The sequence below is a fragment of the Pipistrellus hanaki genome (genome assembly GCF_964339955.1).
Source record: "Pipistrellus hanaki genome assembly, chromosome: 11".
In the NCBI taxonomy this organism is placed as follows: domain Eukaryota; kingdom Metazoa; phylum Chordata; class Mammalia; order Chiroptera; family Vespertilionidae; genus Pipistrellus; species Pipistrellus hanaki.
In genome coordinates this window covers 35,133,792-35,148,967 of record NC_140513.1, presented here as the reverse complement: position 1 = coordinate 35,148,967, position 15,176 = coordinate 35,133,792, and the positions used below count along the sequence as shown (strand labels likewise).

The window sequence follows — 15,176 nt, the reverse complement described above, 5'->3', positions numbered from 1 at the left end:
TGGCATTCAGGCAGTAGAATTAGTTTTAGGTACTTTACAATTCCATTTGCTTTTTGTACTTTTATTCAATCAAAATTGTTTTCAAATTTCCTCTCAATTCTTAATTGTTCTAAAGTTTAAAATAGAGTAATCTATAATCCAAGTTCCTAATGCAAGATTCTTTGATGTAATATTACCATTAAGCAAGTATCTAATGAGTTTATATCACCAGCTTTTTCTTTTAATGCCCCTGGTCTATGGCTGAATGCATCTGCCTGTACACACACACACACACACACACACACACACACTTTTAAAACAAAAGTTGAATTATGTTTTACCCACTGGAAAGCACTTTGGCATGACTAGGAATAGGGAGCTACATTTTTTTTTTTCCCAGAGGAAAAATTAAACTTGTCTCAAAAGACAAATCTATCAGTCACATTTGAGACAAATATAAAATGTGTCTTGTCTTCAAGGATTTTAAGAACGTTTAGGGAGTGACATATCAATGGGAAAATGAACCTTAAATCTTTTGAGATTATCTTTCCCGGAAAGAGAAAGGTAAAGCAAAAACAAACAAACAAAAATTATCAAGAGTCAGGAAAAAAACCAAGATGATTGTTTATGGGTGTTATTACTAGTGGCCAGGATGGGCAAAGTCTTAAATTTAAAAGTTTAAAAGTAAGTTTGTTTTTATTAAAATATGCCTGAACATTTTTTATGAGTTTAGCAGTTTTTCCCACTTAGATATGAGTTGGTTTCCAGTCATTTCTTTGCTCTTTATTTTTTAAAGCTTTTTTTAAAAAAATTGATTTTAGAGAGAGGGAGAAGGAAAGAGATAGAAACATCAATGATGAGAGAGAATCATCAGTTGGCTGCTTCCTGTATGCCCCTTACTGGGGATATAGCTGGAAACCTAGGCATGTGCCCTGACTGGAAATCCAATGGTGACCTCCTGATCCATGGATCAATGCTCAACTACTAAGCCATATTGTCTAGATTCCTTGCTTTTTATATTCCTCCTTCCATATCTGCTTTAAAGATTGCACTTCTGCTTTATGCTTTGATCATGGACTAGTGTTGGAGGTGCTTTTTGTCAGCCTGGAGAATGCAGTACTGGGCACTGTGGGGTTCTTTGGCTTTATTTAACCCCGGGCCCTTGCAGTTTATGAGATAAACGCAGGCATCTGCAGCAATGTCCCAGATTCTTGACCTGTGTCAACAACTACCTCATCCCTCCATGTTTTATCCATTTTAATTGTAGATACCGTCTTTTGTTGCTTCTGAAGTTTAGACTGGTAAGGTGGAGGAAATGGTCCAATCTCAAAAGATAAAAATTTGTGTAGCAATAGGTTTAAAGTGTGTGTGTGAGTGGGGGTAAGTTGGGGAGGGGGGGCGTCCAGCTGAGAAGGGTTCCTGATACATTAAAAATATGGAATTACACATAGAAATAAACACATTCTTCAGTTATACGTCTGTTGCTAGTAATATAATCATCCTTGTGCTACCATCTTTCTGTTGTTGAAAAAAAATATTTTATTATACTCAGTAAGATTAAGCATTTACCCCCCCCCCTTTTGTTTTTCATTCTCTCCTATTTAAAATCGTCTTTTTTTTTTTTTTTTAACAATTAGAAAACTTAGACATGCCTACTAAATGTATTAATGCAATGTTGAAATACTGTCCATTCATCTATACCTATTTATTGCGGGTCTACTACTGAGCTTTGTCCTTGGTACTAGGAATACTAAAGCCTAGTTTCTTTCCTTAAGGAAGTACGAGGAAGTATGCAATTAGGATACAAGGCAATAAATCCTGCAGGAATCTGAATTTGTTTAGTACCTTATATTTTGTGCTTCACAACAACAAAGTCATTTTTCAGATGCAACTATATAATGCCAAGACTTAGGTGATTTGCCCAGAGTGATTATTGGTATCCTACCAATAACTCAGGAAGCATGCTTTCCCATTTCATTATCCTGCACTGCCTATCCATGGCACAGTCTAGCCCAGCCCAGCCCCTCTGCACACGTAAAGAGCACACACTAAATATTTTTACATGTTACTCTAGAAAGAACTACAGTTGCCTCCTTTTAAAAACATGTATTGAATTTATGGGGGTGATGTTGGTTAACAAAATTATATAGGTTTCATCTGTACAATTCTATAATACATCATATGTATATATTGTATTGGGTATTCACCACCCAGTAAAGTCTCCTTCCATCAGCATTTATTGCCCCTTTACCCTCTCCTTACATAAAGGGCCTTGTTGGTGGGGAATACATCTTCCTGCATTTAATATGATGTATCCATTTATTTTTCCCTTTTATGTGTCATCTCATTAGACGTGGGGGGAAAACAGGCAACAAATGAGGAAATTAAAGTTTTAGAAGCATGCAGAGAATAGTGACATAGTTTAACAGGAGAAATATGACTTTAATTCTCTGAAAGTAAGTAATACAGTTAGAACAATAATGCCACGGGTCTTTCACTAAACAAAATAGCTCAAGATTAAATTGATGACACATTTTTAAAATTTTGGTTCTCTTGGAGAAAGCCAACTAATTATGAAATTTTATGGCAGTAAGCTTTTCACTCTGGTGTGTATTGTCTTCTAATTTACTGTTCTGAACATACATGTGGTCTTTATTTCTAAGCTTTTCTTTTCAGTGCCCTTTAAAAAAATTATATGATGTCTTATATTCCTGATGAGGTGACTTTCTAATATAAGCCTCTGATGTGGGCGGTCATTAAATAGGATTCAGAATGTCCATTTCAAGCAAATTGAGTAAAAATTCTGCCTCATATAAAAAATCATGCCCATTTTGTTCCCAAATAGCTATCTAAAATAAGCAGAATTCAAACAATTATGTTTTTATTTCTTTTGAAAGGGTGACTCAAATCAAGTAACAATGCCAGTACTTACTCACTAATTACCAGTTTCTAGATGGAGCGAGATGTTGAAAGAATACTCTCATCTGAGTACATACTCTTGGTAGATTCTCTGATTCTTTCACCCAATTAACTTTGATTTTTTTTTTTTTTTTTACCAGAATTTTTGAAAACTTTGGGCTGTATTGACTTCAGATTTTAGGGGTTGGGAGCAGCTTGTTGGTACTTAATTTGTATTCATGATCCTTTTTTTGTTCCATAACAAAAAGTGCATGGCCGTTGTATACTTAAATTGTACTTTTTAAAAATCAAGGCTACTCTACTTTGTTTTCAGAGAAGAAAATATAGGGAGAAACCTCTTCATGTTCCTTTCCCCCATTTTGTCAAAGCTAATAAAAAATATTAAACTGGGAATCTCATATGTTTTATTTTCTGGCAATAGCTTCATTCAAATCACAAAAGGAGTAATATAATTTACTACCTTCCTTTCCAAATATTAATCTTGCTTCTTCACAGAATGACTGAAGATCATTTATCAACTGGAGCACGTACCCCTGCCCCCCTCCCCCCTCCTTCTATTGCGTTGCACGCAAACTTTTTATTCATGGTCAATCAGAGAAGAGACTATGTAGGTAAATTCTTAAAGCTGGATCAAAGAGACGAGAGAGCATGCTTAGTCTGTCTTCTCTCATTTTATAGCTAAAAGCTTTATACAAAGCTTTTACAAGGTCACACAGGTGCCTGGTAGCAAATCCAAGATTTTAAACCAAGTTTCCCCAAATACACCCACTTTTTATTTATCCATCTTTTCTCAATAATTAATGTTAGAATGTAATTTAATAGAACCACCTATGACATTTTTATAGAGGATCTTTCTCATTGTTGCTTTTTAAAAAATATGTTGCTCTCTAGGCCTTCAGTTACATTTGATATCACTGGATTATATGATAACAGTCAGTTGACTTAGGATGGCACCCTTCTTGTTTACTATGTTCTAATATATATTTTAGGTCAGTTTTTTGCCTTTCTGTTGCATCCCATTGATGTATCTGTAGATATTCACTAACAGAATATATTTTAATCATTAGCTTTGATATATTTTAATATCTAAAAGGCTGATTCCTCCTCACTATGAGACACATTTTCCAAGTGACACCGTACATTTTTTTAAATTTCAGCTTTGCTATGACATAATTGACATATAAAGTTGTAAGATATTTCAAGTGTACATCATGGTAATTTTATATATACACACATACACTCATGAAAAAATTCCCCCCATCTACTTAATTAGCATATTCATCACCTCACATATACATCTTGTGTGGGCATTTGAGAACACATTTTTTTGTTGTTGTTGGTTTGTTAATCCTCACCTGAGGATATTTTCTTCATTGATTTTTAGAGATTGGAAGGAAGGGGTGTGAAGGGAAAGACAGAAAGAGAGAAACATCAATGTGAAAAAGGTGCATCTATTGGTTACTTTCTGCATGCCCTCCCTCCCCCCCTCCCCAAAGGGCACCGGGTATTGAGCATACAACCAAGGTACATTCTCTCTCTTTATTTTTTTTCTTCTTTTTTTTACATTTGTTATTAAATTATTATCTGTGTACATATTTTAACATTGGCCCCCCCTCCCATACATACCCCCTCCCATACATACTCTCCCTCCCCAAAGATTTGTGTCCATTGGTTCTACTTATATGCATGTATACAAGTCCTTTAGTTGATCTATTATCTCCCCCCAAGGTACATTCTCTTAACTGGAATTGAACCCTTGACCCTCAGTCTTGGGCCGTTGCTCTAACCACTGAGCAAAACCATTTAGGCTGAGAACATAATTGTTTTACTCTCGGCCAACTTCAATTATATAACACAGTATTATCAACTATAGTCATCATGTTATACATTAGATCCTTAGAACTTACTCATCTTACTGCTGGAAGTTTGTATCCTTTGCCAGCCTCTCCCTGTGTCCCCCCTTCCTCTCCCCCCCCCCCCCGCAACCAGCCCCTGGCTTCCACTTTTCCATTCTCTTTTCCATTGAGTTTGACTTTTTTTAAGTTTACACATGTGATACCATGCAGTCTTTATCTTTCTCATGATATCGTATTTTGCTTTCTATTTCTATTTATGGAATAACTTAATGTATATTCACATGATTATATTTTCCCAATTGCTGACAAATTGCCTCTCCCAGGTATATGGCCTCAGAAAGCTGGCAAATCTCAAAATAATGAATTATGAGTTCAGCTGAGATTATGGGGGTAGATCTCATGATTAGCAACAAATGGGTTTTTCTTGACAAGTAAAATCTGATCAAAGGGAACATCTTTAGCAACGATTCTGAAGAGGAGAAGGCCTGATGTTCACTTGGACTGTGTAGAGAGGGGAGAGAGCTCTGCGGGTAGAGGGAGGGAACATCCTTAAAACCATGTAGCGCACGTATGTTGAAATTAACATAGGATAGGCTGAAGATTTCAAGCTCGTATGGTTTTTATTCTCCAGTTAACTGCAGTTTCATAATTTATAGAAGATAGCACTTGTAGAAAGTTAAACCAGTGAGGGAAGGCACACAGTTTTTTTTATTCTCCTGGGCTGACCATAGTTTTATGAAAATGAATTTCTAAGTGTCTTTTCTTTGCATTGGGCTTCTTGGAAAGAAATGAAATCTGTACAATGCATTACTTCTGAGCTTTTTCTGAAAGGGATCAAGGACAGACATATGGATACTAGTTTAGAAATATAAATATGGTCTTTCCAGACATAGAAGTCTTCCGATCCAAGAGGTGCTGTTCCCGCTTTCCAAAAATTGTAGGGCTCTATCTGCATACTCACAAAGCACTAAGGCAAAGTACATGGTATCTGGTTCTAAAATAATCCCCACTGTACTTTTCTTGAGCATCGCAGCCCTGTGATCAGACAGAGTCACATCTAAATGCCAAGTCACTATACCACCTTTTAGCCACCAAGCCCTGTAAATAAGCATTTTTGTTTGGTAAAATTACAGAAGGGATGCTGTTTGCTAAGATATTTTGTTCTATTTTAGTATCTATAGTTCATCTAGGAAAATGACTTTCTCTTGGTTTTCTCACATACTTATAATATTCATCTGTCTGTGTGAGGTGGGCAGGGATGTGGTAGGGGTGGTATAGGATGAAGTGTATTGTAGAAGCTTCATTGTGGAAACAGTTATCCACCCCCCACCTCAGTATTGACTTGTTCTTATCTCTAAACATCTCTCTATTGAGTTCATCCGGGGGGAGATTTGACCCTTTCTGGTTTATGGATGCATATCTGTTGGCAGTTCAGAATTTATGAAGGTTCTGTTAGGAAAGGCCACTGCCAACATAGGTTATTTTCAGAAGAGTTCTGTCCGCACAGATCCGCAGCCTTCTTTTACCCAGCGTGCAAATATGAAATGCTTCATTCTTGTTGGGATAAGACATATAGACAGTAACCTAAGGATTGCAAATGTAATTTGCATAGTCTACGTTGTCATAAATGCTCTAATTCATACAGTAATGAGGCCTGCACCAGATGTCAGTCATGGTGATAATTTCCTTTTCGTGAAGTGGGGAGTTGTGGAATATTTGCCTAATAGTTTTTGGTGAAATGTTAAGTCCTTCAAAGGCAAGGACTATTTTTACTCATCTTAGACCCAGGGCAGTGTTTGGTATAGAATTGGCACTTAATACTTTTTTATTTGAATGAATACATGAGTGAATAAAACTCATACCATAGAGAGATTGAAACCAAGAGATTAAATTGTTTCCTGGAAATAGAAAAGTATATACCTGCCCATGCTTGCTGTTCCACTTGGACTGAGAAGGAAATTGATTTGTTTTCTATGATTTTAGAAACACAGTCACTGAAAAATTACTGTCTTCATCATTAAAAATAAATTTACACACATCTTAATGGCACATTAGTTTCAATGTAATTTTTAAAAAGCAGTCTCTTCAATTAAAGAAACAAGGTTTCTATTAGCTTCACTGACAGCTATTGCCCAATAGTTTGAAGAAATAACATGTAATACCTCTTAATCCAGTGTGCATATGTGCCTGTGTATGTGGGAGGCAGGGGTATAGAATGATTAGGTGCTAGAGAGTCACTGGTATTGATTAATTAAAACATGATCAGAAAAACTTTTCTTTTTCAAATACCGTATTTTCCGGCGTATAAGACGGCCCCCTAATTTTTACAGTTAAAACATAGGTTTAGGCCTATATTCGCTGTATAAGACTACCCCCCACTTCCGAGGCAACACCAGTTCTTTTTTTTAATAGACCGCCTCTCTGACTCTGGCCAATCTGAGCAGGCTCTTTTCATTTCAAAAGTCGTCTTATAAGCCGGAAAATACGGTATTAGTTTTTGTTTATTCACTTTTTCCCTGAACTAATCTTGCTAAATTACTTATCAGAATATATGATGTTTAGCTGTGATCCTAATGATAAAGATATTGGATATTTATTTAGGAGGCTTTGTGATTTGGTTCTCTTTATTAGGGATGTTAGGAATTCACTATTTAAATTTATCTTGCATACCAATATTCCTGTTGGATATATTCCCCAATATGAGAATCATAGAAATTTATTAGTTTGGCCTTTGGCCTTTGTTATCTTATTTACAGCTATGCACGTTGAGTTTATTGTCAGTGTTTTAGTATCCCTATTCCAATAAGCTTTAATCAAGTAGGCAAGGGAGGTTTTGAAATCATTACTGAATGTGTAGGTATAAAATCACAGCAGTGGACTACAAAGCTCGCCCCCCCCCCCCCCAATTTGTAATTTCTTTGTGAAGAGTAGGAGTAAAGGTTGGAACAGAACATTTTAGAGTATTGTGATTAAAATACCTATGGCCAGAAGAAACCAAAAGAAAATTTAGGAATAAATTGTAGAATGCCACCAGGACTGATACTGCATTTGGGGTGCTCTATTCAAAATGGAACATGCTTATTTTTATGTTTAATTAAATAATGATTACCTATTTAAAAAAAAAATAACCTTCATTCATACCTGTATCATTTAGATTATAATCCTGTATTAAACTCAAACTCCCAGTGCTTTATTTAAACAAAGATTGCAGCTAAATGTTAAGACTTTCTTAAAGGTGGTGGGTTTGAATTGAATTTTAGAGCTGGCAAGGAGCCTATGGCTCTGAAAATTGAGTGACTTCTCCAGTGTTTTGCCAGAGACAGGCCTAGGGCTTTAGTTTTCCGATTCTCCAAAATAGTGCTTTCCCACCACATGACATTGTAGAAAGCCATTTTTTGAAAATTTGTGTTCCTAGAGCCTTTGATCCCAGGATGAGTTTTATATTTGATGTCTAATTCCAGAACATTTAAACAATTTGATGTGTAGCATAAGGGAGGAATTACAAACTGTGGCCTGTGGGCCTGATCCAGCTTGCCACCTGTGTTCCTACATAAAGTTTTATTGAGAACACAGTCGCTCTTATACATTTATGTATTTCTTATGGTGCCAGAATGAATAGTTGCAATAGAGATCATATGACCTGCAAAGCCTAAAATATTTATTATCTGGACCTCTAGAGAAAAAGTTTGCTGACCTTTAGATAAGGTAAGGATGAAAAAACTGACACTATCAATTCTCAATAAACTGTGACTGGAGGATGCTTTCTGAAAAGACGAAAAGGTTAGCATATTATTGAGAGATATAAATGATCTGTCACAAAAGGCAAAAAAAGCAAAACAAAAAACAACCTAACCTGCATATAATAAAGTAGAACTAGATGTTTATAGCATCTCTGAGCTCCTGGACTCAGAGATCTTAGTTGCCAGAATGAAGTCCATAACTTAAACAGAATTGACTCAAAATGGTACATGCTTCTGACCTTCATTTATTTTATGCTAACCCGGATGGGATCGGGACACTCACCAGATGTCCTTCTTCTTGGCAGGTGGAGTGGATCCAACAGCAAGTGGTGAAAAAACGGACCAAGAGGGACTATGACTTCAGTCATGCCCAGTCTACATACTTCAACGATCCCAAGTGGCCAAGCATGTGGTATATGGTAAGCTCCCCGGGCCCACGCCTGTGTCCTCCGGTTTCATATCCTGCGGGGAGCCTCCATTGGGACTGGGAGGACAGAGAAACAGTGTGCAGGGTCTTTTTCCTGTTTCATTTGAGATTAGTTGATGGCCTGGGATGGTTTCTGGATATTTTTTGAATTTGGCCCTTTGGTTGTTGTATGAAGGAAGGGAAGTGACTTCTGATTCACAGAATTCCTATTTGAGAGTTATTCTGCTATCTTTCCAAGATTGGGCTAGAAGATAGAAAAATATATTAAGATTCGGACATCCTTAAGACCTATCATTATCGTGTTTACTTCTGATACACATTGATTCCACCTTTAAACCAGTCTCTTTAGAGGATACTTAGAAATCATTGAAATGACTGCTGATAAATAACAGATTCCTGACTTAAGTTGTCTAATATGTGCCTTCTCATTGTAGGTAATAGTTTTTAAAGCTAGACCAGAGTGAGGTGGGGGGGGGAAACTAGTTGAAAAGTAGTTGACTTATAGCTAGTTCAGTGGTTCAAGCAAAACTGTGAGAGAGGCCAAAACCGGTTTGGCTCAATGGATAGAGCATCGGCCTGCAGACTGAAAGATCCCAGGTTTGATTCCGGTCAAGGGCATATACCTTGGTTGCGGGCACATCCCCAGTGGGGGGTGTGCAGGAGGCAGCTGATCTATGATTCTCTCTCATCGATGTTTCTAACTCTCTATCCCCTCTTTCTTCCTCTGTAAAAAATCAATAAGATATATATTTTTAAAAAAACAAAAAACTGTGAGAGAGGGAAACTTAACATATTGAGGAGAGGGATCTACCCGTTCACTTGACATTGCCTCCTTTGAAAATATTCTTCTCTTAAGAGATTAGTTTAGGATCCCTGAGAAATTGATTAGAAGGTTACTTATTCTTAATCATTAAATCCATATGTCACCAAATTGCTGAGCAATCTGCAAAAGACCTTTAATTTCCTCCTTTTTACAGCTCGTTATTGCTAATTTTGGGTAGTGTATGTTCCCCTAATCAGCTCTATTTTTGTAATCTCTGTCCCTGTTTCTCCATAAATCTGTAGCACTTGGCAAACTGCCTCCTGCCTGCCTGCCTCCTTGCCTTTCATCCCTTCCACAGGAATGCTCTTCCTGTCCTTCCTCAACTCAGGTCAGACTCTCCCATCCTTCAGAGTCCTGTCCCATTGTCCTCCCCCCTCCCCCGCAGGCTGACTGCTCTAACTCTCCTGAGTCTTCATGTGTCTTCTTTTCTTTCTCTGCTCTTCTGGGCCCTTTGTCCCTGCTTAGTGACATCCTTCACGTGGGCCTTTGTTTCCTAGTTATTAATACTCTTTAAAAATTTCCTCTGTTGCAGTAGAGAAGTCACTTACACACCCTCTACACCCTCATCCCCCCCCCCCCCAAACAAAACAAAACAAAACAAAACAAAAAACTTAATCCTGCACCTTGCAGTGCTAGGATTTGTGTTATTTGGGTTATGAGTGAATGTGGTTGGTATTTCCCTTTCTTTAGTCTTACGCAGAAGTAAGAGATTGTGGGCATATTTTGTACCCTAAACAGAATTTTACACGGAAAACTTCTTCATATGTAAAGAGAGATAAAAAGAATAGGAGCCATAAAGCTAAGTTCAAAGGGAGGCGGGACTCTAAGAGGTTAAGTAGAACTGGCCTGAGGGGACAGGGAAACAGACACTTGACAGCCTGTTAGCTCCAAGACAAAGGGGGAATACCTCATGGGAAGGCCTTAGAGTGCTTATGGCAGGAGCTAAGGAGCTTGGTCTGCACTGACAAAATGATAAGAATGTGATGGGATTAAGAGATAGGATGGACATGTGTGGGGAGGGGTTTGGGATGGGAATGGGGGGGGGGATGAGGACAAATATGTGATACCTTAATAAAGAAATTTAAAAAGAGAGAGAGAGATAGGATGGAAGCAAAAGCCCTTTCCTCCCCTTGTTAGGCCAGGGGGAGGGACACTCTCCTTGCCTTCCTTTTCCTCTTGGAAGAATGAGCCAAATCGCCGTCTGTCCATGGCCCTGGATGGGGGAGTAAGAGCGCCTTTCCGAGGCAGGGCAGGCTGGGCTCTCCCAGGATCCATGGCCAAGGTGTCTCCAGAGGTCTCAGTGCCTGCAGAGCGGAATCACTTCACACCCGGGAACCACTGCTGTATCTGTAGAAATTCTCTTCCAATAGGAGGATAGGTTCAGGGAAGAGCTTTTGATGGGCATTGAAAATGTTGGACATTTTTCAACACATTTTGAAAATAATTCAAATAGGTACATTTATTGAGCACTTACTGTGAGCCAGTCAATGTGCTAAACACTTTATGAGTGTGTTTTGTTTTTTTGTTTTTTTTTAAATGCAGTGCAAGCAAACAGAAGTGTGTGTTCATATTGGCCCTGTTATAAGAGTGGGGAATCAGGGGCTCACATTATTTAGGAAATTTGCTTAAGATTACCGGGCCTGGAAATGGTAGAGCAGAGCTGCCAAAGCAGGTTAGTCCACAGACTAACATGACATCCTCGCCACACCCTTCTACTGTGTACAAGGCTGTCATCAGGAAGACAGGACTCCAACCTTCCAGGAACTTCCACCCACAGAGAAATGGCTGAAATACCAGGCAGGATGGTGGCTGCCGTGGAGGGTGAACAGAGTGTATTGGGGACATGCAAACTGTTTGCAAGGCTTCTAATGGTTACTTTTCCCTTAATAAAAGGGCTGGGAAGTAGGTCACACACCTCATGTTTATCTGTCAGTAGTCTGATGGGAAGGAGAGCCAGAACTTCAAATCTGCGTGCCTGGAGTCCAATCCCCATCGCTTCCCTGACTGTGCCCGGGACTGAGTCACTTCAGCCCTTGTCAACTACAAGAGTATTGAGTGCTTAGGTGTGAGTTCGCTATTGCTGCATAACAAGTCACAGAACCTAGATTTTAGGACAGTTAGTGCAGGGGCCAGCCATTCAGACAGGGCCCGGGGTGATGGCTTCTGCGTTCTCTGATGTTTGGGGCTTCAGCTGGAAGCTTCAAAGCGTGACTGAAGCAGGAGGGGCACTTCCAGGGTGGCCTGGTCTCCACGTGGCCATCACCATAGGTCTGCTGGAGTGTCCACTTAACGAGGCCCTGGATCCCCTGAGAGCAAGTGATTCAAGAGGTCGTGTTGGAAGTGAGGATGCCGTGAGTGTTCTAATCTTAGAGGTCGCAGACAGAGACTTCTGGAATTTGTATTGGTCACATGTACTAACTGTGATTCAGTGAATGAGGGAGACTTCACCAGGGTGTGTATACTAGGAGGCAGGGGTCATTAAGAAGCTGTGGTTGCCACAATTACATAAAATACTACATGAGAAGCCATTAGCACAGTGCCTGGCACTAGAAAGCCCTCAACAAATCATCATTGCTCTTAATATTATTCTCTGACTTCCTCATTACAATACATGCTATTTCTTTTCTATCTGTTCTTTACATTGCTGCAAGGCAAAGCAGGGTGGGGTTGCATATCCAGCGGGCATTCTTCAGTGCTCCCTGGTGACACAAGGGGGCAAGGGGCCGAGTTCCTCCTCCTCACTTTCTCTGAGCCCCGGGCCCTGCTGCAGAGGTGCTGAGGGCTGCTCCAGGAGTCTTCCATGGTCCTCCCTTGAGCTCCTTAGCCTGGTCCTGGCCTGTCATTCTATATTTATCACAGGAGAATGGAGATTAACGAATGGCATGGAGTGGGCCTGAGTGTCTCTTTTAATTACTATACAAGCTTTGCCCCTTGCTCCTCCCCTTGGAGACTGGCATGTGAAACCATTATGTCTAGCCTTCAGGCTTGGGTAATGGATTTAGGGAAATATGCTTTTACAAGAGTTGGTTATGGAGGTGACGGCTATGACGGACTACTCTGCCCTAGAGGTTGTGCTCAGGCTCCAGGTGTTGGGAGGGCCCAATAATAGAGCTCACTTCTCTTGCATCGTCAAACTCGTGGTCCAGCATGGTAGCCTGCACTGAAGATTCAGGGAAACGTGCTTTGTGCTTTCTAAGGAGATCAGTGAAGCAGGAGAGAAATATTTGAGGCCAATGAAAGTTTGCTGGGCAAACAAGCCCCCTAAAAGTTTTTTGAGATCATGTGTATGCAACACGCTCCTTAGACTTTGGGCTGTAATTTTTGCTTGCATGTTTGCTTCTCCCATTGAAATGTCCTGAGTAGCTTTTATAACATATCCAAGCTTCAGATTCTTTGATTTGCCATAGAGTAGGGCTCAGGCAGTGGCGTTTCTTCTGATGCAGCCACGAATCCTATGTAATTGAGTGCCTGAGTCTGTCATGTGGTCAGTGCTCAATATATACTGAGTGGCCAGATTATTATAACCTCTGAATGCATATATATTAGAGGCCCAGTGCATGAATTCGTGCATGGGTGGAGTCCGGCCAACCTGGCCAGGGGGAGGGGACTTGGGCAGTTTGCTGGCCTGCCTGCTGGTTGAACTCCTGGTTCGAGGGGACAATTTGCATATTAGCCTCTTAATATAGAGGATATACACTGAGTGGCCAGATTATTATGCGTTCAGAGATTATAATAATCTGGCCATTCAGTATATGCTCACCGAATAAGTAGATGAGTAAACTGGAATAAAAGCAAGTCTTTGGTCATCTTCATAGTTGAGAAAATGACACTCACATTTAATGAGTGCTTAGTATATGTCAAGCATTTTGCCAAACGTTTACATGATTATCATATTGCCAGTGAACCAATGAGTTAGAAACAATCATTTTCATTTTACAATGAGAAAATTAAACCATAGACAAAGTAAGCTAAGTTGGTCAAAGTCTTAGCATTTAGCAGAGGTAGATGCTAGTATTTGAACCCAGTCACACTGACCTCAAAGGCTAGACTTCCATCTGCTTTTCAAAACTAGCAGGCATGAGAATCATTTGGAAGGAGTACTGCCCAGCAGAGACGCAGGAACTTGCATTTTTAACAAATTTCCAATTGATGGCTGATGCTGGCACCCAGGGTCCCATTGATATCTCACTGCACTTCCATACATTAAACATGAGGTCCCTGTGAACACAGCTGGTTTCCTTCTTCCCATGATCAGCTGGGGGGAAAAGGGCTTTTAAATTTATGGGACATTTTAAAGCACACTTGGTCAATTTATTTTGTTTTTCTTTATCTTATACCTTTTACTTACAAAATTTTCTATCTGGGAAGCTGGCTGCTTTAATATGAGAAGATGTTATCACTTCGTACAGATTGAAAATAACCTTTGGCTTCTGTATTATTTCAAGATGCTCCACAAACCAAGGATATCTGATAGGAAAGGTTGTGAAGATTCGGCCAAGTCTTGGGGAACTCAGTGTAACAGAGAAGGTTTCAGTGAACCATTTGACCTTCCTGGAGAAAATTCATTTTGACTCCAGAGCCAGCAAGGTTAAGTACAATGCCTCCTAGAGGGTCCAGGCATGCCAATCGAGCAAATTTAGGGGGTTAAATATTTTTAAAATTATTCTAAAATATTTCCAACATACAAGAAGTTGGAAGAATACCACAAATGCCTGTCCATCCACCCCCGTGCAAGGAAACAGACCATTATCTATCTATACCGTTGAGGCTGCCTGTGAGCCCGCTCCTAATAGTGTCCCCTCATCCCCTACCTACAGAGTTAGCACAGATGCTGGAGTTGAAATGCATTGTGGGAGTTCCATTGTTGGCAGGATGCTTCTCTTGGAGCGAGTGGATATTCAGTGTAGAATAGACGACATTTTTTTTTTTTTTTTTAATCATCACAACATGCATTTGTAGGTAGAGTTCAACACTCGGGCTATTTATTGATAAGGTGCCAAGAAGACAACCTGGAAATGCAACGTGGATGTGGGGGAAAACAAACAAACAAACAAATTTAATAGTAAAGCACTTTCATTTCTTTGGTCATGTTAATATTTCATTGCTTGAAGAAATTGATGTAGCATTGTATGGCATTTCTTGTTTAACTATTAAGAACTAATAATGATTTTTGAGAAGATCATAGTAAATAACTTATTTTTTTGTTTTCTGCTTTCTGAAAGGCAAGCTCTATTCAAGAGAGAAAAGTAAAAAGGACTCCGGAAATCTTGCTGTTTGACTTTCAGACTCTAGTAATTAGTATGATTGATATTCTTTAGTCATCATCTTAGCACAGTAGAATTTTTTTGTGATGAATATTGGGTGGCCTGTTTAATATGCATTATTTAAAGCCAGGGTGTAACAAATGGGCTCACTTATTGATGCACTTCCTC

The 15,176-nt window shown here is 39.3% G+C and overlaps 1 protein-coding gene across 1 annotated transcript in view; it reads left to right on the top strand.

Annotated features, from left to right (window-relative positions):
• LOC311630430 (proprotein convertase subtilisin/kexin type 5) overlaps positions 1–15,176 on the top strand; it is a 274,874-nt gene that overhangs the window by 69,887 nt on the left and 189,811 nt on the right. Inside the window, exon 3 of the mRNA XM_084899423.1 lies at positions 8,800–8,913. Within this exon, the coding sequence (XP_084755549.1) occupies positions 8,800–8,913 (114 nt within the window). The remainder of the gene's footprint in view (positions 1–8,799; positions 8,914–15,176) is intronic.